The sequence below is a fragment of the Acanthochromis polyacanthus genome, chromosome 3 (genome assembly GCF_021347895.1).
Source record: "Acanthochromis polyacanthus isolate Apoly-LR-REF ecotype Palm Island chromosome 3, KAUST_Apoly_ChrSc, whole genome shotgun sequence".
Classification (NCBI taxonomy): Eukaryota; Metazoa; Chordata; class Actinopteri; family Pomacentridae; genus Acanthochromis; species Acanthochromis polyacanthus.
This window is the reverse complement of record NC_067115.1, coordinates 15,166,891-15,189,792: the sequence shown is the minus strand read 5'-3', so window position 1 is coordinate 15,189,792 and position 22,902 is coordinate 15,166,891. Positions and strand designations below refer to the sequence as shown.

General features: G+C 38.6%; 1 protein-coding gene across 1 annotated transcript; it reads right to left on the bottom strand.

Annotated features, from left to right (window-relative positions):
• Positions 1-7,576: 7,576 nt before the first annotated feature.
• Positions 7,577-21,196, bottom strand: LOC110960855 (somatostatin-like receptor F_48D10.1). Its single transcript, XM_022208262.2, has 5 exons — positions 19,795-21,196; positions 16,685-16,825; positions 16,246-16,518; positions 13,946-14,080; positions 7,577-10,115 (listed from the first exon to the last, which is right to left on the bottom strand). Exons 1-5 carry the CDS (start codon positions 20,371-20,373, stop codon positions 9,891-9,893), a joined length of 1,353 nt encoding a protein of 450 aa, XP_022063954.2. The 5' UTR covers positions 20,374-21,196; the 3' UTR covers positions 7,577-9,890.
• Between the last annotated feature and the right edge of the window lie 1,706 nt (positions 21,197-22,902).

Here is a 22,902-nt window from a genome sequence, read left to right as displayed (position 1 = left end):
CATAGCGAGACCGGGGAAGCATGCACTGCAGAGCGGTGATATGAGAGTGATGTGAGAGAGTGGAAGGAGCGAAGATTATGGAGCACCCTACTGTATGGAGCTGTCGTTATGGTTGTGTTTAATAGACTTACTGTCTGTTTAGTAGTGTTGTAATTGCTATAACATAACTGTAAAAGGCATATTTTTGGAAGGAAAAAAAACAAAATTTTGGTGCATTATCCCACGTGCACAACCCTTGCGGTGGCGGAAGTGGCCTGACTGATTGGAAATCTCCGGGCCTGAATTTCTTTCCCAGTCCGGCCCTGCGTATCATTCTTCTTAAATGGAAACATGTTTCCCCACCGACCCATAATAGTTGGATACGTGATATTTTGCAATATTTACAGTTAAAGAAGTTAAGGTTCTCGCAGACGGGTTCGTTGACAGCTTTCCATAAAAAATGGGACCCACTGCTGCCTTACATTAGCAATAGTCTTACTGTTGTTCCTGACGATACAGAGGATGCTACTTAAAGGTTGAAGAGAGAGAGAGAGCACCCCCACCCCTTTGTTTGTTTGTTTGTCTAGTCTTTGTTGCTTAATTATTTATGTATTTATAGGTTGTTATGTAATAACTTGGTTGCGTATTGTGACTATATCTGATATGGGTTGGGGGAGGGATAAAGGGATTCAAATAGGGAGTTTTGTTTTTCTTTCATTATAATGCGGACATTCAGATGTAATGTGAAACTGAAATACTTTTTTATGCTGTCTGCAGAAACTCAATAAAGAAATTTGGGGGGGGGGGAAGAATATATGAAAGAGTCTTTCATTTCAAAGTGGAGACAGATGTCTGCAAAGTCATTTCATTTAATTAAAAATATGAAATATTAAATCAGTGATTGTGTAAGTAGTAGTTGCACTTTCTGTCTCCCATTGCAACTCTGTATCTTTGTGGAGATGTCTTAATCAGCCTTTCACATCTGGATGCTGCAATTTTACTCCATTTCTCTTGGTAAAACTACTCAAGCTCACCAAGGAGCCATAAATGGTGTTTGTGATGATGTGGAACATTTGGTGTTTGCCAAACAGAGTATCTAGTCTCAAGGCCGAAAAAATCAGTTTTGTTCTCATCAGAACAAAGAATCTTCTTACAGTTTACTTCAGAGTCTCCCACATGATTCTAGTGAACTTTAGTAGAGATACAAAATTAGATTTTTTTGTTTGTTTGTTTTTGCCACTTTCCCATACAGCTTCACTGGTGAAAAACAAGCAATAATTTTTAAATTTCCAGTGTGTCTCATCTCAGCTGCTGAAGCTCATTCAGAGCCATAGTTGTCTTGATGTCCTCCCTCACTAGTTTCTTTTTGGCACAGTTCATCAGGTCTTGGAGATGGCCTCCTCTGCTGTCTATACAATGACTTGAAACACATTCACTGCTCTCCTTTTCTTTGTGTGACTTCTGGCATCATTTGGCTACACCTGCGCTGAATTACTTGGGTCACTTTAAAGTGGGTGAATACTTATGCAATCAAGTATTTTATATTTTGTATTTTTCATTAACTGACATCACTTAGTAAAAATGTTTTTTTCATTTTGAGAAAAGAGTCTGTCCAAATTAAAATGACCGTGATTCAGTGTTGACAACAATAAAAAGGAAAAACTTCCAAAGGGTGTGAGTACTTTTTCTAAGCACTGTATTCAGGCAGATCTACCTCTCTGCTGTGTGTGAATACTCTGTTCACAGTGATTCTACAGAAACTAACTAATTTTGCCACCATGTTTAACAATTTTACATGCTGGTTTGATGGTTTAGTGAAAATTGCACCACAGTCTGTTGTTCTCTCTCCAAGTGTATTCTGCTGAAACCTGGAAATGCATCTGTCTACTTTATTATTTCATCTGTTTGCTGATTTACTGTCATGCACTGATGGTGCATGATTTCATCATGAAAATGAAAGATGTGTTATTGATTGACAAGGTGGGTAACTATAGAGGATGTGCTACATGAAGCACAGAGAAATTAGGCCACAAAGCGGAGGAGATATTCCTACTCGGTCTCTTTTTTTTTCCCCCTCACACAGTATCTCTTCTGTTTTTTCATGACTGTTTTTTCAGTGACAGGATACCTGCCCTGCATGAATATGACTGCCAAGTGAAGAGATGGATAACACAGGAAATGTAGAAAGGAAAAAGCAAAGAGCTTCAGACAGGCTGATCAATTTGAATCGGAAAGCTGACAAAGCTTTGAATCGAGGGCTAGATGAGCAGGGACGGAGGAGAGAGATGCAACAGATGTTTGTACTGGGAGGGTGACAGAGCGGAATCTTCCAGATAAAGCTGACAACATCAAAGGAAGAGTAAATGGACAGTTAAAACCAGGAGCAGAACAACAACAGTAGCTGCCAAAGCATCTTGAATAATGCAGGCTTCCACCTGCTCCCCTGTGTTTAAGCTTTCTGGTGTGTGTGTGCATGTGCACATGTGTGTGCATGTGCACATGTGTGTGTGTGTGCACGTGTGTGTGTGTGTGTGTGTGTGTGTGTGTGTGTGTGTGTGTGTGTGTGTGTGTGTGTGTGTGTCAGCACTGTGCTTGCCTGTTATGATCCCTGTTTCAGCATCTGTCCTTCATCCTGTTTTTCGCTCTCTTTTTTTTGTTCTTTCTCCTATTATTCCTGATTTGTTTCTGTTCTGACCTGTCTCTCTTTGGCTCCCTCTTCTCTCTCTCTCCTTGTTCACTCACCCCCTTCTCTCCCTGCTTCACCTGCCTGCACTCTACCTGCTGATTACTGCAGTGATCATCTACTGCAGCAATCAGCTGCATTCAATTCACCTGCTCACTACCTCACCTCCAGGTATTCAAGCCTTGTTCATTCATTGACACTCCATCAGATTGTAGATTCACATCCCTTCACAGACCCTTCTCCCTTCTTGGATTCTGTTCTCCCCACTGCTTCGGCCCCCATGGACTCTGCCCTTCTTCCCCTGGATTCCCTCAGCCTGCTTCCCTGCCAGGTCCATCCAGTTTTCCCCTGGTTGTGAGTACTCTGTTTGTTAATTTGCTTAGCATAGTTGTTAGTGGTTGTTTTTTTCCCCTTTGGACTTCAGTGTTGGATTTAATATTTAATTTTGTTTTGGTTTTGCATATTTTGTATTTAGTTAGGTTTGGTTCCCCCCTCAAGCCGGGTTCTCTTTTGTATTGTCTTAGCTCTTTCCTAATTTCCTCTTGCCTTCCTGTTTTGCCTGCTGATATTGTTTTATTCAATGGTTTTTCAGACTGAGGAAACAAAGGGAAACTGCATCACATACTCATGGATGCAGAAGTATCCCTATCAGTTATGTGGACAGGTGCTCTTTCTTGGGTTGCCTTTCTTTCCTGCTTTGTGTGTTCATGCCTGCATGTTTGTGTGGGTGTCTGTTTATTCATTAAAAAAACTCAACTAAAGGTCAAGCAAATCAAGCATGAACAACTAGGAAAGCAGCAACATGGCAGCCCCTTTTGCTCTGTTTCCCTTGGATGATATTTTGAAGATGTGCATTTAAAGGAAAATACACAGCTTTGTGAACACACTGGCAAGCTTCGCTACACACATAAACACAGCAGTGTTAGCTCTGCGACTTGTTAAACAGTTTCATGTAAAATATTGAAGGGATGAGAGAAGCAACAAAGCTGGCTTCAGTGAGTTAACTTTTCTCAGTGGAAAAATCTTTGTTTCTGTTCAGGTGATTGCATTCCTGTGAATGGTGTGGTGAACTAGATGTGCGAGTGTCATAGGACTGCACTGGCAAATTTGTTCTAGTCATATCTTCTCTGAGCAATCGCACTCCTTTCTGACTCCATTCTGAGACTGTACACAGATTTTCACAGCTGTGAATTGGTGGCTGTGCTCACATGTTCTGCTACTATTACCCAAGATTAAGAGGTTAGCAAGGAATGTTGAGCTTAAAGAGCTTTCAGTGTCACAAAGGTGGCCATCTTTTAACCCGACAAGATCACCATGGTAACTTGTACTGCACAGCTAACCTTTTTCTGTATTTTTTTTTTTTTTTTTTTTTTACATCCTTTATAGCTCTTACGAGACTGAAGAGATTCTGTGTGTTACATGCTCATACTGTACAGGCAGTGATGTAAAGTCACTGTTCCACAAGGCTGCGCAATAGCAACAAGACATGACTCGCAAAAATGGAAAGACTCATTAAAAAGAGTGAAGGGATTGTGAACCTAAAGTGCAGTTTAAGTTGTGCAAAAGTTGCAGCCATGGGCATGTATGTCATGCTATTCATAAGAGTGTTTGTGTGTGACAGACAATCTGTTTACTGAAGTAAGTGATGCATGATTGATCCATTTTGTGCAGAAGAAGATTCCTATGGCAAAAGGAAAGCCTCAGTTAATGAAGAAAGTAGATAATCACCATCAGATACCAGTCATCTCTGAAGTTTCAGGTTTTGTTAAGTCTGCTTACACAAAGAAACACTGGCTGACCTGCTGCATGGTACAGCTGCCCAGTGTGTGTTTCATTATTTGAGAATTTTTCTGGCAGGACTCTGCGTTAGTTTGAGGAACATTGCTTTGATTTGGAAGAATTTGTAGTTTAGAAAAGTGTTGGACTCGATTGATGTGCTAGTGACATTTGTATCTTTTAATTTTTGGATAGTTTAGTCATGGCGGCGCATAACTTGACTTTGAGCTTTAGATACAGGTTAGGTAGGTGGGATTCTAACCCTTGGTGTAGGTCAACCTTTTGTTTACAGTCCTTGTTTTTATCTTAGCTACATCTTTCACCCTCAGTTTCTCTCTCTCTTTTTTTTTTTTTTAATAGCCGATGTTTCAATTTTTTGCTCACCATTCCTGCTTTTTTCTTAGAAGCTGTTTCAGAGAAACCGAGTTCTAAGTGTTTTGAACAAGCGTGTCTTCTAAATGGAGCTTGTGGTTAGATGTTTTGTTGTGAATAAATGTGCTTCCATTCTTGCCATTTAAGTGCAATGTTTAATAATGTATCACAAACTTAAAGAATACGTTAATGTCACAAATGGTACTAGCTGTTTGGAGTACCGTGCACTTCTAACATTCAGTTATGAAGCGGATTCTAACTTCCTTTCAAAAAAAAGACTGTCTAGTAAGATTTTGAGACAATGCAGGATGGTATTTGTTTTTTTAAATCTAACTGTAATGTCTTTACTGTTGTGATTGAATTTATCTGATAGTTGCTACAGACACAAATCATTTCCAAATGTGCAATAATCCAACTATACTAGGTGTGAAAGGCTGTAGTGAAGCCCCACTTATTAAAGGCAAGCAATTTTTTTTATTGATTTTAAATGCTGATAAATCTGGCTTATAACCTGCAAGAATTGAAAGTTATTGTCTTTGTGGTAGAGTCAGATACTATCTCTATTCTGCAACAGGGGATATTAGCCCAAAACATAAATGATCCTTTTCTACAATTGCGTACTTTCTGCTTTCAGTGTAACCCGCTATTATTCTCCCTTATTTTTCTTCTATTGTCCTTTTATAAGATGATATCAGAGCTTCATTGTGATTCTGACTGTCACTCAGTGGAGCCTATGAATCTGCAGACTGATATATTGAGGAACTTACCGTTGGTAAACCTCAAGACCTTCAGCACGAAGGTGTACGATAAGTTTGATGGCTACTCGGCTGGTTGTTGTTGAGTCTAACAGAAGCAGTGAGAACTCTGAGTGAATGATCAGGTACAAATGTAAAACGGTGAGCTACATGGCACAATTAAAAATGACAAAAAGCATTTTAGTTGAACTTCATGTTCATAGTTTGAGTGTGATTCAGTGGTTTGGACCTCATTCACATGTAAATTTATGACAACCTAATTGTTCTGAGTTAATGGGAAGTAGCGTCTAACTGATGTGAGTAACACAAGAGAAGATCTAAACTTAAAAACGAAAAGATTTTGTGTCTGAAGTGGTAATTGGGGTAAGACTCGGCAACAGAGGGTTGTTAGACACATTTTTACAGCAACACAGCCTGGAATGAGGACCAAAAAGACACATAAATGCAAAAACATGTCCTCCTCAAAAATATCATTTCTTTATACCTTCATCCTTCCAAGTTTTTAACCACACAGTCTCATTGTAAAACAGGCCAAGATCAGTTGTTTTAAAAGGGCAGAGGGCATTTTTCCAGAAATGTTCAAAATTCTAAATCTGAACAAGTGACTTTTTAACATGTTGAAAGTAGTCAAATGTCGGATGCTAATTAGTTGCTTTGGATTGTGCTCCTTCAAACATGAACTCAGAAAGATGCAGGTGAAACATACACACATGTTGCAGGTCCCCTCTGAGTTATTGCCACTGATATCTGAGCCCAAAAAAATTCTTGCAAGCTTTGTGAGAAATCCTGCCGACAGGTGAATTACTAAACCGAAACGCGACCGTATTATTAGCCCGACTGCTCACAAAGAATAGGACATTTCACACATTTGCTTGATGATGGCTTTATGAATAAAGATTGTTTCTCGCTGCTCGTCGTGCCCTCATCTCTTTCTTCTCACAGCTGTGTGTTTGAGATAATGAAGTATACGTAAATTAAAAGTCTATGCGCTGGTCTGAACTTGTACCTGCTCGTCCGTGTGTGTCAGTCTATGTGGACTAAATGAAATGATAAATAATTTAGAGCATTATGCAATTAAGTGAGTACATTTTCCTATGTTGATAGGGTGGAGGTTATAGTGAAGACAAGACCTCTAGTTTGTGGTCATTAAAAAGATGGGTTATCGCCAAAGACCTTCCAGAGACGACATGAATGCTGAGACAGAGGTCTTTAATAGATAAAAATATCAAATCTGTCATGTCTCTTGTCCGAGTTAAAATGTTGATGAAACTCATTCCAACACATTAAAGTTTGCTCTTTCCCTCGCCCTTCTTTGATGAATTATCCTAATCGGAGTTCCCATACTAGTTTGTTCTGAAGCATTGAGCCCATTTCCAAAGAGGGTCTTTAACATCTGGTAGGGAATGGAGTGAAGAGTCGGGCTTTGTAGAGGAGTTGATTGTGGACAGGTGTGCTGGTCAGCAGCTGTCTTCAAAAGCCTAGCAGATTGGGTAGTTAACTGCTGCTGGAGAGCAGATACTTGAAAGCATTAACCCTATTTTTTTGTGTGTGTGTGTTTCTGTACAAATATGACCTAAAACACCATCTGATTTTTGTTTAAGTCCCAAAAGTAGATAAAGACAGTCCAATTAAACAAGTGTGACAAACTGTATTGTATTTGGTCATTTATTTATCAAGAGAGAAGATCCAGAATAACAAAGAGAACGCTTCCCTGCTTTGAGTTGCATTATACATAAATTGTGCTTTAAGAAGTTTTAATATTATTCACCTTGGAGTCAAAGATGTGAGATCTTATCGGCGTCCATTTAAAGTAAATCACCTGTGTAGTTGCAATAATTGGCGACATGTTGTCCTTTAAGGCATGAAGAGGAGACTTTGGCAACAGCTTGAAAGCAGTGCTGATCACTGATTACAAGCCTGCTTCAAATGCCTTCAAGTGTCAGTTCCATAGTTTGCAATTTCCAGTTTTTATGTCAGGAAATTTGTTCAAAAAACATAAAACGGACATGTCTGGTTTTTCATCACACCCTTTTATTCCAAGGAAACCCAACAAACATATAGCACTGACACATTTGAACAGCTAGAATTATCACTAAAATATACAACACTTGAGCTGTATTTGCTTGTAAAGGCCTTTAGAATTAACAGCCTTGATATTTTTTCTTGCTTTAGTTTCTGTGAATCATTTCCACCACTCAAATATATTCATCCGATCAGCTTCTTCATGCTGCTGATGAATTCGCTTTCTTTCCACAAGTGAAAAGTGGCTGAAAAAGAACAATCTGTCACTGACATTTTCTGAACTCATTCTCACTCTTGTGAGCTCTACAATAAATTGATCTAAATCAAGTGAGTTAAATGCATTTACTGAATAATCTTAACTAGTAAATGCTTTTGCAAAGGGTTCAGCTGTTGGATTCTGACCTATGACCACCATAAAACATGTAAATAATACATACACAATAATACATCAATAGATTACTCGTGTTGCTGATGTGCCTGACCCAAAAAGAAAAAATGCAATACATTTTTAGTCACTGTGTACTCATTTTCCGCTGCAATAGAAAATTCTACACTCTTATTTAAAACAGCACAACAATGACTGAAAGCAGACAGTATTAAAATATGTAATTTTTGCTGTATAACAGAGTTATGCTGCCAGAAATCATAAATTATGTTTGAATTTTACAACTTTTTTTAAAAGATTTTTTTTTTTACAGAAAATTAAAAAAAAATGGAATCATCATGTGCAACATTTTTCCAAGTGTTCCCAGATGTTACCAGTCCTGGAGGGGAAAAATGGTGGTTTTGCATTCTACAGCTACTTCATGCTGCACATCTTTAATTTTTTTTCTATTGTTTGCTCTGTGTAAACACAGCTTGCAGTTTACGTGAAAAGTCCCTCAATTTTTGCAATGCAGGGGTTTGCTATAGCTGAGTCACTGCATCAAACGGCTTCATGGTTGCACCAAAGTGGCCAGAATTTACTTTATTTTTTTTAAAAAGTCTTATCAGAGAAAACTTAATTTTTGGCAGAGTTTTGCAACTGACTGTGGTTTTGATTAAATATCTTGATTGTAGATTTGGTTAAGTTATGGAAGGACACATCATGAATGATTAGTTCAGTTACTCTGTTAAAGAACTGACAATTTTTCTGTTTCTGGCTCTGATAAATAGTGTAATTTGTGTTTATTGTGTCTTTAAAAACATGCCTTTCCAATATATTGGCAGGTTTTAGGCTCAGAGGGTTTAAAGAAGATGTTTAGGAAAAACCCAGAGAGTTAACATTTGCAGGGACACGAAATTTAAAAATTCACTGCACACAGCATAATTTCCAGGTGGACGCTCACCATTTCCTGCTTACAGGTGTACGACTGTAGAGTGAAATAGGCACTGAGCAAAGCACACAAAAACACTAGCAACAATATGTTCGGCTATAAACTTTGGATTTGTCACAGCTTTTGCAACTAGAAAACAAACGCATAGTTCTGTGCAAAACAGCAACAACTGTACATGCCCACATTGCGTGTGACACAAGCACATAAGGACACAATGTAAGAGGCATATATACAATGAGGTCAGAGGTTTTTGTTCACTGCTGGACACGTGGTTACAGAAGGGCATTGAGCCAGACAAAGAATTACTAAAATTACATTTTACCAAAATAACAAATAGAATCACAGCAGACCACGACGCTGTACAGATGCTGGAGTACAGTTTCAGCATAATTTGGCCTTTTAAATCAACTAAACATAAATTAGTAGGAGGCTGAAATGAAACAAATGAATCATTACATCATGCTGGTTGATTAAAGCTGTAGTAGGCAAGATTTTTATCTGAAAGTACTTCACATATGTTGCATTAAAGACCTCTGTAATGCCAAACCAAAATTCCAATATTAGATTCCTGCAAGGAATCTATTGGGCCCCCAATGGTGTTTTTTGGTTCTGAAAATTAAGTGCATTCTTGCAAGCTACATGACACCCATTTACAAGAGGAGGGTTGTGATGTTACTGCGCTCATTTAGAAGTTGTGATGATAGGAGCTGAAAAGGCACTTATGGCAGAAAAATTGTTTCTGTAAATATTATCTTTGTTTACAGAAACACCTTTTTTTTTCACCAATATGGAGCATAATTGTTGCAATGCACTTTGAATATGAGTATGCAAGTCAAAGAAAAATAGTCTCAGGAATGGATTTTTCCATTTGTGTACACAGAAAAGTTGAGCTAATCCAACCTCTCTGCTTCCCTCTCTATAGTCTCACATTATGGTTTTCCTCCACAGCTCATCTTTGCACTCTTTCTGAGATTCCCAGGCCATTTGTTACTGTTCCGTGGCAGCAATGGAGGCAGAGGAGGAGGGTGTGGTCAGGGCAGTGACAGTAGGAGCTTCAGCTGCTGTTATCGTGGCGGTCACCATAGAGGCTGCCGTGGATGTCACTGTGGGTCCGATTCTTGAGCAAGCGGAGGCAAATTGGCATGTAGGGGTGGAGCGATGAAGGTCTGCCGCTGTGTGAGAGGTAGGTGACCCCGGAGGCTGAGGAGAGATCTTGAGAAAGGACCATAAGAGGGGGAATGCAAGAAGAATGCAGTTAGGGAATGGATGCACTTAAAAAGGAGAGGCATGATGTTGATAAAGGCAAGAGAGAGTTTGAAGTTGGAAGCAGAAAAAGAAGTTAATTCACCTCTTGGCTACCTTGTCTAAATGTGATGGTGCTTTTGTGGCAGTTCTCTTTATTATTCTCAATAACACTCCACATTTACTCTATGGCTAAGAGCAGTGTTGTACTTTTCCTCATCCTCAGTGGTCAATCAGGGTCCAAACATGCATCTCACCATTTGCTCACATCTATAAGAGTCCATGTGGACCCCTTTGCAGACATCCCCAAATTTGTGCCAGCAGGAAACTACACTACAAGAGCAGTGGTGTGCATGCTCTGAATATGTAGACACTGATCTACGCTGCCTGCATAAAACGCATTCTCCAAGTGGAATACAAAGTAGTATATTCTAGAACTATGCATCTGTGGTGTCTGCAGCTGTCCATGTTCAAGGAAGTAAAATCCTGCTTTAAGTGTCCGTCATCATCACGGTTCAGCACTCGGTACCAAACTGAACCTGCCACGACCAGTAGTTTGCTAAGAGATCAATCAAAATAAATTTAAACAGCAACCACGACAAAATGTACAGCAAATGAAGTTAGTAATATGTCTAATTTCCTCTTTTTATCCTGACAATTTTCTACAAGCCTTTCCCTGTATTTAAATGATCTAATTCCCGTTCTGTAAAGAAATTTTTATATGTACAGAGCCTATAAAACATATTCAACCTTGGATGGTTTTCCCTTTTATTGCTTTTCAAAACTGAATCATGGTCAGTATAATTTTGCTTATTTGACTAAAATGTACAAAAAAATGAGTCTTTCAAGATAAAGTGTGAACAGATTTCTACAAACTTATCATCTTTTTGATCCCTGAGGGGAAATTGCTTATATTATAGACTTAGAAATATAAGTAGTACAAAACATGCATAGATGGACATAAGTAGAAAAAATATAATCAAAGTGTAAAATATACATTGTTCTAAGAGATAAAAATGTAATTCTGCAGTGCAGTAAATTGTAATGGAGTTCTATTTGTTATTGCAGAGATGGAGTTATTGCACATCACTGAGTGTTAAAGATATGTCAGTTAATTAAAAATGTAAGACGTATTTACCCCATTCAAATGTGTATTTAATAGATGCCGCTTTGGCGACGATGGTAAATTCTTGTCAAAAAGACAAATCAAATTGACCATGAGCCAGAGATACAAAGCAATGAAAGGAAAAAAAAATGTTCAAAGGGACAGAATACTTTTGATAGACACTATATTCATTTTGTCACTGCCATTAGTCTGTGTTCTTACACCAAATGCACTTGAATGAATTAATTGGACATGTGAGGGGAAAAAAATCCACAAAAACAATCAAAATGTTCAAAACAAAAATAAAACAAACAAGCATAACAAAGCAAAAATAAAAATCCAACATATCCGAAAAGGAATAAGACAAAGCATAAGCTTATTGACCTTTACCACGTCTCCATCTTGACCATCAGTCTCTCAGTCCCCTAATCCCATAGATATTTATGTACATATTTACAAACTAAATGGAAAATACATAATATAAATAAACAAATATTAAATAATCAGCGATATACCCATGTCAAAGCCACTCTAACCTTCCTGAATTTTGCATAAACCAAACTTTTGTACTGCTTTTTAAACTGGGTCGTGCTTCGACATTGCTTGAGCCCCACCTCCAATCCGTTTCATAACCTCACTCCACACATTGAAAGACAAAGCTGCTGTCATGATAACCAAGTGTGTTACCCAGGGACTGTATGTAAAGATGGGCCCTCCATGTCGTCACCTGTAGGCTTCCTGAGGAGCACTGAAGCTCAGAGCAGTGGCTCCAGTCATTGTGTTTTTGTCTGACTCTACTCAACTCCTGGCTAAAAGAAAATAAACAATTGACTTACTTTTGGAGCTGAAGTAAAACTTGGAACTTCAGTTTTTGGATTCATTGTTCAGCCCCGTAGGTTGCCCTTTGGTCTCATAAAATCAGTCAGGACTAAAATCTTATGGATTACAACTTTACCTTACAGTTTTATTTCTTTTTTCTTTTTTTTTTTATCCTTACCCGCTGTCCTGGCTTTTTTTTTTTTTTTTTTTTTCCCCTGAACTTGTTGGCTCAAAGGATAAAGAAATATCTCGCCTGAAGCAAATGGTGTGCTCTTTGTATAATAAGACATCAATAATTGAGTAGGCTGAATCCAACATAAAGGCTTTGAGTCACTTTGTGACATCTGGGGGAAGTTGTAGTTTTGATAACCTTGAACCAGGAGATGGAGTGCAGAGAGACTTATCAGAGCCACTCTGTCAGTTTAATGTACCTCAGTGCTTTAGTAGAGTTTATCTAATTGAACACAATGAAGCTTCACGCTGCACTTACTGAGTCGCTGCTTTTTTCTTCCCTGACTGCTCTCCTCTATCATAATGTCATAACTTTTCACGCCAGCTTTCAGAATTTTTCCAATTATTGCCTCCGTAGCTGCATTAATTCACCATCCTTCTTCAATTAGCTACTCACACACACATGAACACACACACCTGGCTGTTGACTAATGGAGAGGTGACTCATTGATGATGCGAAGCTGTGTGTGTGAAGGAATCTGACTTTAGCCAAGCACATCTACACGTCTCCAACATTAGTCAATCAAAAATGACTCGTATCTTCTAAGTGAGGCACTTAAGAGACTTACCACTCGGTCATTTTTCTATTTTTTGGTGACATTAAAATTCCCATTTTTCTAGCAAACTACAATTACTATCCCTCAAGCAGTCAAGTTTCTTCTCGCATCCAAGTCTGTTTGGATTTGAGGTTTTAAACTTTAAAAACTTTATCCTCTTGAACTATTTGTGGCGATATTTGTCATGATTACCTTATGAATTCTTGAGGCACAAGGTTACTTCAGGAAGCTCTTAGCCCCACCAGAAAACATCAAAGGAGAAAGATTTTTCTTGCATTATTTTTCATCATCGTCTCCTTTAACTTCATTGCATTTGTTCCACCAGTGTTCGCGCTTCACAGAAGAGGGTCGCATCTTGAGCCTGTGTACTCAACAGCATGCATGACTTCATCATCAATCTGAAAACGGCGACCACATTGGTGGGATTTCACTTTAGGAAACAAAAGTCAGACAGTTCAGGCTGGGTGAGTCGGGTTAATACGGCAACAGTTTAAAGCCACATTTGGCTGCTGATGTTTAGATGGAAGCGTTGTACTGAAGCAACAGCAGCCAGCTCAGAGCTTTCCTCTCCTTTTTTTTTGATTGCTTCAAACATTTGAGTTTTTTACACAGTATAAAAAGGCTACATCATGTACAGCTACAACCCAAAATGGGAGTTGCACCTTTTGTTTCTACGTGAGAGTGAGAACTTTTTGAAGTACCGTTGTATGGTCAAAAAGAAAAAAGAAGTCTTTATTTGTCACAAACATATTCCAGCGCTATAGAACTCCTCCTTCCAGTTTGTTCTCCTTTCAGGCTTAAGAGCTTTGTCCAAGGCTCCAGCTCTGGTAGCCTGGTGATCCGAGCCTTTACTTTATTATCAGTAACCCAGAGCCTTAACCATCTCTGCACCAAAAACAGTTTTGTGATGTCACAAACCTTGACCTCTGACCACCAAAATCAATCTTTGACTTAAAGTGGACATTTGTACCAAATTTCAAGAAATTCCCACCAGGTGTGCCATAAATATCACATTGTATGAGAATGACACAGATGCTGTTGTCAACACAGAAAAATAAAAACTCCTTACACACACACACACATTTTACCTGGCTGCTCTGGGCATCAGTACGAGCTGAGAACAGGATGCAGTCATGTGCTGTAGTTTTCTCAGTACGCGGTGCACTGGGGTCGCCGTGTTCCACGTCGTTGGCATTGCACCGCATACTCCTCACGCACAACACCTGCAGAGCCACAAAAACATCCACATTTGGATTATGTGTGGGGGATACAACTATTGTGTTGAATGTCCATAGTGAAATAAAACCTCATCTGACGACCAGACTGGAAAATATACAAAGACATTAGGGCTGATACGTGTTTTGTTCTTATATTATAGATTTCGTTTTTAGAAAAAATAAAGCTATACTCATAAAAACTAGTGCAGTGTGTGCTCAGATCTTTTTAGGTTAGTTTGTGGCTTCAGGTGTTGTTACTGAATAAACTAAACAGTGGGATCATTTAGAATTGTATATCATTTCTATAGCCCTGCCCGACCCTAATGAGGATTAAGTGTATATAGATCATGGATGGATATCATTTTTACATTTTGAAAAAAAGTAAAAATAAAAATTTTCCACACATTCATGGGGTGTCAAAAAATACTATAAAATACCAGAAATAATCACATGAATCTTACAGTACTGTAAAAATGTTTTCTATAATTTTACAGGAGATGTGTGCATTATTTTTACTTTTTAATTTCTAAGGAGTGATTTTTACACATAAAACAATGAGCTCACCTACAATAATTGGATGAATAGATTCTCATTTAATGGGCAAATCTATGTAAAATTACAAAATCAGTACTATTTTATTAATTGCCCTTCAATGCAATAGTCTCATCTATTAAATTTAAAGAAAATAATTTTAAACTTGTGGTGGTTGTGCAAATATATATTTTTTTTCAAAAATGGAAATTTTATGGTTATTTACAGTTACAAATTTTTAAAGTAAAAATGATTTTTTTTTACCACAGATATAAATTCACATTTATTTTTGTAAATTGATTGAAAAGAGTTCTGTGAAGTTGCTGTTTTGTTTTTTGTTTTTTTACATTTTTTAAGTGTGCTATTGCTACTTATCCACATTACAACAAAATTGTTTTCATGTGTCTCTGTATTCATTTTTATATTAAGTGAGTTACTTAATATATGTGGTATCAGCAGCGCTGTGAGGACACAAGATTTACATTCTCCCAAACCTTTCTTCAATAATAAACACAATGTTTTGTTGGCACTTGGACGGCCATCGTGAATTATTAGAAGTAAAATGGCCCGAAACTACAGTATATTTAAAAAGTTTTCTTACAAGCTACGTTTATTTTGTACTATTTATCTTTGTTAGTTGAAATGTATACTGAAATTGAGTTTTTCCTTTTTTGTTTGCTACAAAAGACAGGCAGAGGTGCAGGTGACAGATGATGACTTCTCATTGGAATCACACCAACAATACTAATTCTGGATGCTACAGTTTCACATGACGACAGGGCATCCCATAATGTACATAAACTCTGGCAGCTCAGTCAGAGAGAAAATGGGCTGTTGCTCAGGCAACTTGAGCCCGGCCTTGTGCACGTCCTTCCAGAGGGACTGAGTCAGGAAGCTACATAAACTCCACCCTTTAGCTGTCAGCTTATACGGACTGAGAAAACAAATAAACAATCTGTCAGGAAAATAAGACTGCCCTTGTAACCTTGTTTATTTTGTTTGTCATGTATAGAAAAATTACCCGACTGCACCCGATTACTAAACACATTGAGCGTTGATGCAGCTGCTGGATGCCTGCATTTCATAAACTTCCAGAAGTAGATGAACTTAAAACACCACCAGCATAGCAGCCTCATAAAAAGCAAAATTAGTCATGTATAATTTCTCTGATTAATTAGAGGAACTATCAATCATTTGGACAAAATTAAGGTTGTACATTCCAGCAGAACCAATGTTTCCAGCTGACACGGATGCATGAGGATATACTGTTCATACTGCCTCTCAATCAGCTCATTTCAAACGATGCTTTACCATCTGTCAAGCTGTCTGAGTACATGTTGTGAGAGAGACTCATTTGTCTGTCAAGGAAAGAGGGAAGCCATTAACTGCACACCCTTAATCCAATACAGCACCAGGAGGGACGTGGGTGTTTCACATTATTGCACTTTATAGACTTGGTTAGACATATTAGTTGACCCTAGTTTTGCTGTGTTCACTCTGCTCATTGTGTTTCTTCTCTCTTCATACTGAGAACTTTACTTCTGCATTTCTTGTTGGATGCTAACCTGCGTTTCATCGTTTTTGTAGTTGCGCTCTGTGCTGTGACTAAAAACTTGTATCTAATCTGATGTTTATCCTACTTTTCTGAAGCTCTGCTGGAAGTTGTCTGACAGGAAGCCGTAGAGCACCGGGTTGGCGCAGGAGTTGGCGTAGGACAGGATGACGGCGAAGAAGTAGATGCCGGCGGTGGCGCTGGACTCCGGGATGATGACCACAAGGTTGACCATGTTGATGATGAAGAATGGCAGCCAGCAGAGCACGAACACCACCACGATCACCACCACCATCCGGGTCACCTTACGCTCTGAGCGGCGGCGTTTGGTGAATCCGGCTCGCGCTCCCGAAGACTTCACCTGCAGCAGAAACGCCATTTAATCATGATGATGCTGAAGACGGCCAATGTGAGTGTCATGACGATAAATTAAAGGAAGGATGATAACAGTTGTAAATATGTTGATTGAGATTACAGTACGAATTTATACCTGAGCCTCTTAATTACATTCATACACACACATTTACCTTGATGACAATCAGAAGGTAACAGAGGCAGATGATGAGCAGCGGCCCAAAGAAGCCCACTGTGGCCGTGTAGAGGATGAAGGCCGTGGACCACACATCCTTCGGCTCCGGCCAGATCATGTTGCAAGAGTTAAATGTGTCCTGAAGTCCAATGAAGAAAATTCAAATATTAAAGATAAAGAAAGGCAGCAAACCAAAAATTCTATCCTCATCTGCTCAGTGGGAGCAATAAGTGAAATACAGGAAGTAAATATTGAACCGACAGGACAAGCGTTTAATCCAAAGCTCCTTGTTTTGTTGTTGCTTTGTTGGCATTTTGTGTATTTTTGTAGTCGTTTTGCAACTCTGTGACGTTGTTTTGGATCTTTTTGCAGTAGTGTTCTGTCTCTTCATGGCTGCTTTGTGGCCGTTTTGTCTTTTTGTGTTCATTTTGTGTATTATTCTGGCCATTTGGACTCTTTGTTGTCAATGTGATTCTTTGTGTGTTCGTTTAGTGCCGCTTTATGGTTATTTTGTGGGTTTCGCCACTTGTGTTTCTTAGTGGTCAATTTGTGTCTTTGCAGCTGCTTTGTGTGTCTTTGTGGTCATTTTGTGTCACACTGTGGTTGTTTTGTGTCTGCTTTTGTCTGCTTTGTGTCTTTCTGTGATCATTTTGTCTTTTTGTGCCATGGTGTGCCTCTCTGGGGTCATTTTGTTTCTTTGTGGTAATTTTTTGTCTCTTCCCGGTAAGAGTCGATCTCTTTCTAGCCCTTCTGTCTCTTTAAGGTGATTTTTTTTATTTTTTTTATTTTTTTTTAAAATCTTTCTGCTTGTTTAGTGTCATTTTCTGATTATCTTGTGTCTCTTTGAGGCAGTGTGGTGCGTTTTTGTTTCTCTTTCTGGCCATTTAGTCTCTTTGTGGTTGTTTCATGTCACTCTGTAATTTTCTGAGCAGTTTTGCTTCTTGGGGTGTCATTCAGTGAATAGGGACAAAGACAGTAAAATCGCAGGCAGAAAAACCAATACACTGAGCTGGAAGCAGATAGAATAGAATGGAAATCCTTAATTGTTGTTATATTGTGCAGAATTATTACTCCTGTACCTCTAAATTTTGCATTACAAGACACAGGTTCTAAAATAAGTGTATTGTGTAATGCAGTTGCAAATACTCCACATATGAAGGAGCACTGCAGAGTTCAGTAACAGTTCCTATAATATTAAACTGTTGGAATTAAAACGTGTAATGTTTTTTTTTTTTTTTTACTATATTGGAGTGTTGGAACAGGTCTGAAATGATTTGGCTGTGCGCCTTTGTGTGGTAGCATCATTTTAAAGTTGGCTGCTGACTTTGCTTTTACTTTTAGCTATTTAAGCATAAATGACAAAGAGCACAAGTCATTAAATCGGCCTCTAAACGACTCTGATCCTAATCCAAATCCATCTACTGCATGCAACAGAACAAGCCCCACAGACGCCCAAAAGTTTGCTATCCTGGTGGCACAAGTGGAACCTACACAGTATGAGGCGTGTGCTTTTTATATTATGGCCAATTGGTGTGAACAGCAAATGTCACATTTCCTTTGGATGCACGAGCAAGGAAAGGTTTTGGAAGAAATTTCTTCTTTCAACTTTGGCTCCAATTGCTATAAATACACAATGTCATAAAATCGCAATTTTAAGCTTCTCATGTCACTTTACCTGAACTCATCACTCCTAAATCAGCACAACTGGCCAACCTGTTAGCCACACCCAGGAACTTGTATAACTCCACCCTTTTAGGTTGCAAAACACTTTTGGCCTCCAAATGAATGCACTGAGAAAAACCAAGAGAACCACTGCCAGTTAAAGGACTGACTCTAAAACCTCATTCTGTTATTTTACTTGGTCACAGCTGTGGGGGTTTTTTTTTTTTTTTGGATGTCTGTGATGCCGCACTGCATTAGGTCCCTATGTTTAATACAGTACCTCGAACACAATGAAAATGCCAGGATAGTGCATGGGTGCATGAATGAGGAACGGTACTGTTCAAAAGTTTGGGGTCACTCAGGCAATTTCCCGTTTTCCATGGAAATGCACACTTTATTGATGTGCTAACATAATTGCACAAGTGTTTTCTAATCATAAGTTAGCCTTTCAACATCAATAGCTAACACAATGTAGCATTAGAACACAGGAGTGATGGTTGCTGGAAATGTTCCTCTGCACCCCTATGGAGATATTCCATTAAAAATCAGCTGTTTAAAGCTAGAAAAGTCATTTACCACATAAACAACGTCTAGACTGTATTTCTTATTAATTTAATGTTATCTTCATTGAAAAAAATGCTCTTCTTTCAAAAATAAAGACACTTCTAAGTGACCCCAAACTTTTGAGCGGTAATGTATGTCCAAGCAATCAACAAATCATTTGCTGGTGCTGACAATTTATTTGATCTGTATTTGTCTTTATATATTGGATGCTGTTCTTTGTTCCACTGCACATTCATCCATCTACTTCATGAATAAAGTGTCAATAAAGTGTTATTTATTGTAACTATTTGCACTGAACTGTGGGTTAGTGTAATTTTGCACTTAAAACTCTGGTCCATTTAACCCAGGTCCTTCACACATACCTACAGTTGTACATAGGAGTGAAACAATCACTTCCCTCTGCAACCTGTTGAGCTTATTTAAATCTGTCTTTTATTTTGTGTGAGAAAAGAAACAGTCTGATTTGTGCTATCTTGAAAGCAAAGAAAACACCAGATTCAACTTCCTTGTACTGTTGACATGATCGGCTAGTAGAGCTGATTCTGATTGGTATGTACATGTCTGAAAAATCATCCACTTAACTATTATATTTTGGTGGGTAACGAGGAAATTGCTGCAATGTTGTTCTGTGAATCAAAGTAGTTTTTCCCCACATATTTACTCTTCACTTTAGAAAACTTCAAATTTCAATAGATTTTTGCTGTTAGTGCATGTAGAGAAAACAATGCTGACAATGCTATACACTGCTTGAAGGGATATCTCCAATCTTTCAGAGACACTTTCACTAAAACTTTACTTGGATGAAATATTGTGGCCTCCTGAATGAAGTGCAACAACTAACAATCTGCTTTCTAAATCACTGACTGCTGCATGGAGGCCTACCTGCACATCAGAGAAGATGACCACTGGCAGGACCACCACAAAGGACACGGCCCACACGGCTGCGCTCACCATCTTGGCCACCCGAGGGTGCCTCCACTTGGTGCTGCGGATTGGATGAACTACAGCCAGGTAACGGTCGATGGACATAACCGTGAGGCAGAAAATAGACGTGAACTGGTTCATTGAGTCCGCAGTCATAACGAGGCGGCACAGGAAGGAGCCAAACGGCCAATAAGAGAGCACGTTTTGCGTGGTGAGGAAGGGGAGACCGAGGATGTAAAGCTCGTCGGCCACGGCCAGGTTCAGGATGTAGATGTTGGTGACGGTCTTCATCTTGGCGTAGCGCAGCACCACGTAGATGGCCAGAGTGTTGCCGGTCAGACCCACCACGAACACGGTGAGGGAGATGACCGCTGTCATGAGGGTGCTGCTGCCTTGGAAGGGGACGCTCTGGGTGGACAGGTTGGAGGAGGTGTTGAAGAGGTTCGGGTAGGAGAAGAGGAAGGGCGAGTGAGCGGTTGCAGAGGAGTTGAAGTCCGGTGAGAGGGGATACCAGTGGTTCTGGTCCAGGGTCTCCATTGCGCACAGCTCGCATGCAGATTTCAGTCGTCCTGTTTGCACTGATTCAGAGCAAAGTCTCTAATTCTGCCTCGTTACTTCCTCATGCTCACTGTAGAACATTGAATTAGGATCAGCAGCCAGCACAGTTGAAATAAATTGAAAACGACTCTGATTTGCCTCAAATTGAACTGTATGCATAAAAGAGAAAGGAGGAGACTCGCTGCTTTGAAGTGTGCGCTCTTGGCCACAGCTGAGAATAGTGAGTTTGGAAAAAGAGGAGTGTGCTACCATGTGTCCTGTTCTTGTGAGTAGTTTTCACGTGGAGTCATGTCAATATTTGGATAAAAATAAACGGTAATATATCGTTGATGCCTCTATTTCTTTCTTTGCCTTTTCGGTATCACTGACACAAAAGCAGGAGTCTCGCTGGCAGCAGTGGCACCGCTTTTACGCACGGCAATGAATGAATGAATGCTTGTTATAGCCTAAAGGTTAAGCCTTTTGGTAGAGGTTTCTTAAATCTTTGCCTTTGACTTGATAGTATTCCACCTGCAAATGACCAATACGAAAAAAAATATACGCAGAGACCAGGTCAAAACCAGGCAGACTTTGGCGAGAAATGGAAAAGTCCGATTCTCTCTGTACTCGGATGGAATTATTCGATCCCTCAAACTAAAGTTCTAATGATTCATTCAGTCCTCTGATTCTCCAATAGTTCTCCAATATCCATTAAAGGTGTTTTTCAGGCTCCCAATCGTTCGCTGTCCATGGTGCTGAGCAAAATGTCTCGGCTGCAGCTCTAACGCTTCTCCTTCAACTTTCTGCCCACACAGCTCTGCTGCTCCGCTGATGTGATTTGTTGGGAGAGAGAGAGACAGACAAGTAGCAAAGTATCACCATATCACGCTCATTTACCTCGCAATCTTAGAGCTGTAGTGTACAGGGCTCCGAATCTACTGTGCGACGGCTGCAGTTACTTTGCAGATTAAGGTTTTCAACTTGTTAATTATGATGCAGTACAGATTATGAAACTACAACTATTTGCAGCAAAAGTAATTAAAAAAATGAATGAGTGAATAAAAAATACTGCTTTAATGACATCAGAAAAGGGACATCTCTTCCCATTGAAATTATATTTTACTGAGCATTCTCATTATTTCTTCAGTGCCCTAAAAAATGTAAAAATCAATAGTGCCAGAAAAAGTATGTTAAAGTCGGTCAAAATGCAATAGCATTCAAAAACAGCTAAAATAACAGCAAATGATATTAAATTCTACTTCAGTTGATTTAATACAGTTAAACTGTTTAATTCCACAGTCACACATTGTAAAATAATTACTTTTACTATAAATAAACATTTTTAAAAATGTGAACATTAACCTTAGTTTTGGCCTGTTTTTTTGTTGTCAACATGTAAATTAACACCCCTTTTGTGTTATTTTCTAGATATTGCCTGTAATTTAACCAAGCATTTTTAAATGTAAAAACAAATAAAACATGATTAACTGCAATTTTTTGTACATTTTAGTGTTACTTTACACATTTTGCAGATTTCTTTACGTGTTAAACCTTTCCAAACGGACAAAAAGAAAATCTACATCAAAGGTATATATTTCAACAAGTGGAAATTTAATTTTTTTCACCCCATTGTGTTAAATCGTAGATATTTAAGTCACAGAGAAAATTAATAAGTTTAGTGTCCACAAACAATTTCTAAAAATCTGTTTATACAACAAATGTGTTATTTGCACTACTTTTGTTTTATGATTTAACATGTTTTTTTTTTTAGCATCCATGTTGCAGCAGTTTTTAAAATGTTTTCCCCACAAGATTACTATTTTTTCCTACACCCTAGTTTTTGCACTTATGTCTTTATCCTGTGCTTCTGCCAGAACGACTTTTTTTTTTTTTTTTTAATAGCTGAGTGGGGTTTTGTTGGCTCTGATTGTTGCTGACAAATCAGAGTTCACACTTGATTTTGCAGAGCCTCACTGTAGTCCTCATTAAGATAAATCCGCTACACACAGAACTGCTCTTACCAAATATATGTTCATTGATTTAATGTGACTGCTTTTATCTGATTTTTCCTCTTGTTCCTCACATAGTCATGCACAGATGAGATGAATTGGGAAATGTTTTCTGTAATCTTCTGAGCATCATATGTAAAGTTTGTGACTTCAAAACACCAGAGTATCAAAGTAGTCTTTCCAATGTGAGAATGGTAAAGTACTCAGTCCATTTAGAAGACAAGCACAAACACACACAGTGGGTAATGTGTCTGAAGAAGAAAAACCTCAATTTCTTCCAGAAAACCTCTAAAGGATGAGTGTGATAAGTAGAAAGGCTGCATTACAGTACTGTTACAATATGAATATTACATGGAAAATGCGTAACACTGAGCTACAATAATACTTTTTATTTATAGGTGCCTTTCAAAACACCCAAAGACACCATACAAAGTTAACACATTCACAATATAAAACTTAAAGATTGTTTGTTTTGTTTTATTTCATTCATTTGTAAAATAAAAAAATACAAATAAAAAAT

Coding starts and splice junctions, on each gene's coding strand:
- LOC110960855 (XM_022208262.2), bottom strand. CDS start 20,373: ATGGAGACCCTGGACCAGAACCACTGGTATCCCCTCTCACCGGACTTC. Junction 16,519..16,684: donor ACCTTCTGATTGTCATCAAG/GTAAATGTGTGT, acceptor TTTCTGCTGCAG/GTGAAGTCTTCGGGAGCGCG. Junction 10,116..13,945: donor CTGATGCCCAGAGCAGCCAG/GTAAAATGTGTG, acceptor TCCTTTCTCAAG/ATCTCTCCTCAGCCTCCGGG.